Source organism: Mugil cephalus, chromosome 14 (genome assembly GCF_022458985.1).
Source record: "Mugil cephalus isolate CIBA_MC_2020 chromosome 14, CIBA_Mcephalus_1.1, whole genome shotgun sequence".
NCBI lineage: Eukaryota > Metazoa > Chordata > Actinopteri > Mugiliformes > Mugilidae > Mugil > Mugil cephalus.
Genome location: NC_061783.1, coordinates 21595984 through 21599427, shown reverse-complemented (window position 1 = coordinate 21599427; position 3444 = coordinate 21595984). Strand labels below are relative to the sequence as shown.

The window sequence follows — 3444 nt, the reverse complement described above, 5'->3', positions numbered from 1 at the left end:
ATGTGTTTTTTTCTCTCTTCTGTCACTTTCCATCTCCAAATAAAATTATTTTAAATGTTTCTTTGTGATATGTTTAACAGTTCTCATACTTGTACGTCCTTCTTGGATGGTGACGCTGCTGGTGATGATAAGATTCACAATGAAATCAACTCGAGACTGCACTTTGTACTTTGATCATTTGAGGATTTTTATTTAATGACATTTATTACGGTGAACACGATGTCTGCATTTCATATTCATATTCATACTTAAAATCATAATGAAAAGGAAAATTGTCTAAAGCTTAATGCTGTTACTTTAGTTAAAATTTAACCTTCCAAACTTCCACCCACTCTGCAGAAAAACACGAATTTTATAGGAGACGTTCGTGCACCGCTCAAGGATGTCACCCAGGAAATATGTGGAATTACAAAATAAAAGCCCACCAAAAAATCTTAAAAAGAAAACTATACACAGAAATAGAGGCAAAATTCACTGTGCACAATCTAATTCCTCTTCAGACAGTACACTCACCATTTACGTATTTACGGAATGAATGAATGATTGGGAACTTACTCTCATCGCTTTTATTTTGAAAAGCTGTTCTTGCACGCGCTCTGAACAGCTTTATACGACAATAGTATAATTTACTTTAGAATTCGGCCACACACCTCTTAACCAGAAATGGCTGAATATCTTCATCAGAATGAAAGATGAGAAAAATCAGGATGAAAACGTTGTTGTTGCTGCTTCTCTTGTGTCATGTTTCATCATCAGGTAAGATCACATTCACATTCTTTATCATCTTTTCTTTAAATTCTTTCCACTCGACCTTACATGTTGCTCTGTGTCATGGCTTTAACTGTTCTCACACAGTTGATGTTTTACCAGACTCCTTCTATCAAATGAAGCATAAGTCCAGATTTTAATTTAGTATTAGTTATATAATTCTTATTATTTACTTTAATAGAGACATTATATTTGTTGTTTGTTCCACAGTGAAACACTCCCTGAAGTATTACATCACTGCCTCCTCTGGAGTCCCAAACACTCCAGAGTATATGAGCATAGTTCAGATTAATGACATCCAGGTGGGATACTGTGATGGCAGCAACAAGACAGCAGAACCAACACAGGACTGGATGAAAAAATTATTTGATGACAATCCTCAAATCTGGAAATGGCAAACTGAGCAGTGTTTTGAGATTCTTCCTCACCGCTTCAAAAACAGACTGAACAGTTTGATCCAGCTCTTCAACCACAGTGAAGGTTCAGGTAGGTCTACATATTCCAGGTTTTATTAACAGTTGGTTTGTGAAGGACTTTTCTCTCCACCAGTCATTTAGAACTGAAGGAGCTTCTTGGATGAAACATCTCCAAGAAACTCAGCAAGTCCACCTTTTAGTTTTAGTTTGTTCTTGACGTACCATGTCCTGGATGACTGAGAACCTTACATTCAACAGTGGTCACCAGCAGATGGTTCCCATTTATCAGTTCAACAGTCTTGGATGTAAAGAAACTACTTTAGTATGAATTACAAATGAACCATCTGATCTGATCTAGTTCATCACATTTCATTTGAGGTTCAGGTAATCCTCATAATATCCATGTTGGTCTGTCTTTCAGAGCAGTACAATGATCAGTTACCCCTCAGTGAAATGAATCATCATTTAAAATCATCTTCAGATATTTATACATCACTGTTCATTGTGATCTCTGTTGTCTCTCTCTCAGGTGTTCACATTTTACAGCTTATGATTGGCTGTGAATGGGAGGAAACGACTGGAGAGGTCACTGGTTTTGTGCAGTATGGTTATGATGGAGAAGACTTCATTAAACTGGATCTGAAGACCTCGACGTGGACCACTCTGAGACCAGAGGCTGATATTATAAAACCTATATGGGATGCAGATACAAACAGGATAAAATACAATAAGCAATTACTCACTCAGATTTATCCTGAGTGGCTGAAATTGAGTTTGAAGTATGGGAACAGCTCTCTGCTGAAAACAGGTAGTCACATGACCTGATGTAGTTTGGTGAACACTATACTGTTTATTGTATATTTGTTGTATTATCAGTTCAATGAGTCTGACTCTTCTTCTGAGAAAGATGAAGAGATGTTTGACAAGAAAGAACTAATCACTTCACTTTTTATTACTCACCATCATTGGTTCAATATATTCTTTAATATATTTTATGACCATAGATCAGCTCCATCTGTGTTTGTGGTTAATCAGCAAAGATGATCATGTAAGAAATATGTAATATGTAACTGATTCCATGTATCTACCTGTTAATTTCTTAATAATCTAAATTATTTTTATTCCCTCTTCCTCCTCCATGTCTCTCCCTGCAGACGTCCCCTCAGTGCCTCTCCTCCAGAAGACTCCCTCCTCTTCAGTCAGCTGCCACGCTACAGGTTTCTACCCTGACAGAGCCATGATGTTCTGGAGGAAAGATGGAGAGGAGATTCATGAAGGAGTGGAACATGGAGAGATCCTCCCCAACCATGATGGATCCTTCCAGATGAATGTTGACCTGAACATTTCATCAGTCTCACCTGAAGACTGGAGGAGGTACGACTGTGTGTTTAATGTCTCTGGTGTGGAGGACGACATCATCACCAAACTGGATGAAACACAGATCAGAACCAACAGGGGTAAGAGGACATGAATGTGGTTAGTTGGATGTTTTAGCTTCAGTACTGTGATTGTGTTGGTAATTTCATTAATGAGAACAAATCAACAGATGTTTTCCTTTTTCTACTTTGTGATGTTTCTTTACTGTATAATGAACATTGATGAATGAATGTACCTCTGTTTTAGTCTGTTTAACCTGGACTGTTCATAATATCTTGTTTAAAGTTGTTTACTCAGTTGAGAAGTCCAGTAACCAGACCTCCACCTCCATCTCCATCATCATCATCTCTGCAGTGGTTGTTGTTGTCGTTGTTGCAGCAGCTGCTGGATTCATGGTTCATAGAAAGAAACAAGGTGAGCTACTTTGATTTAGTCTTTGAGTTGAATCCTACAGTTTGAAGCATCCAGCAGTAAAAGCTGAGTAAGTCTCAGAGTCAGGAGAAGTCAGAAGAACATGACTATACTATGATGATGAGGGAGAGAAGTGATGAAGAAAGAAACAAAGTGAGAACTAAACAGAAGAGCAGAGTGGATTTATTCTTCAGGTTGAGTGAGTAGAAGAGGATCATATTCACTGGAGATAAGATGATGAAAGATATTCTGACATTAACAACTTGAACTGAAAAGACCTGTCTTTACTTTTCATTTCAGACCAAAAGTCTCCACCTGGTAAGTACAACTTATTTTATTCTGTTTCATCTGATCTAACAAACTGTTGATGATTTCTCCAGACTATGAGTTGACCTTTAACTCTGTTTGTTTCTGACCTTACAGATAGTGAAGAAGCTCTGAGCTCTCTGAGAGACTGGATCCAGAAACCTGA

The 3444-nt window shown here is 37.7% G+C and overlaps 1 protein-coding gene across 1 annotated transcript in view; it reads left to right on the top strand.

The window, feature by feature from the left end:
- The first annotated feature begins 425 nt into the window (after positions 1 to 425).
- The window catches only part of LOC125020299, a 37922-nt gene continuing 34903 nt past the window's right edge, over positions 426 to 3444 (top strand). The window contains exon 1 of the mRNA XM_047605649.1: positions 426 to 756. Coding sequence (XP_047461605.1) covers positions 693 to 756 — 64 coding nt within the window. The 5' untranslated portion in view covers positions 426 to 692. The remainder of the gene's footprint in view (positions 757 to 3444) is intronic.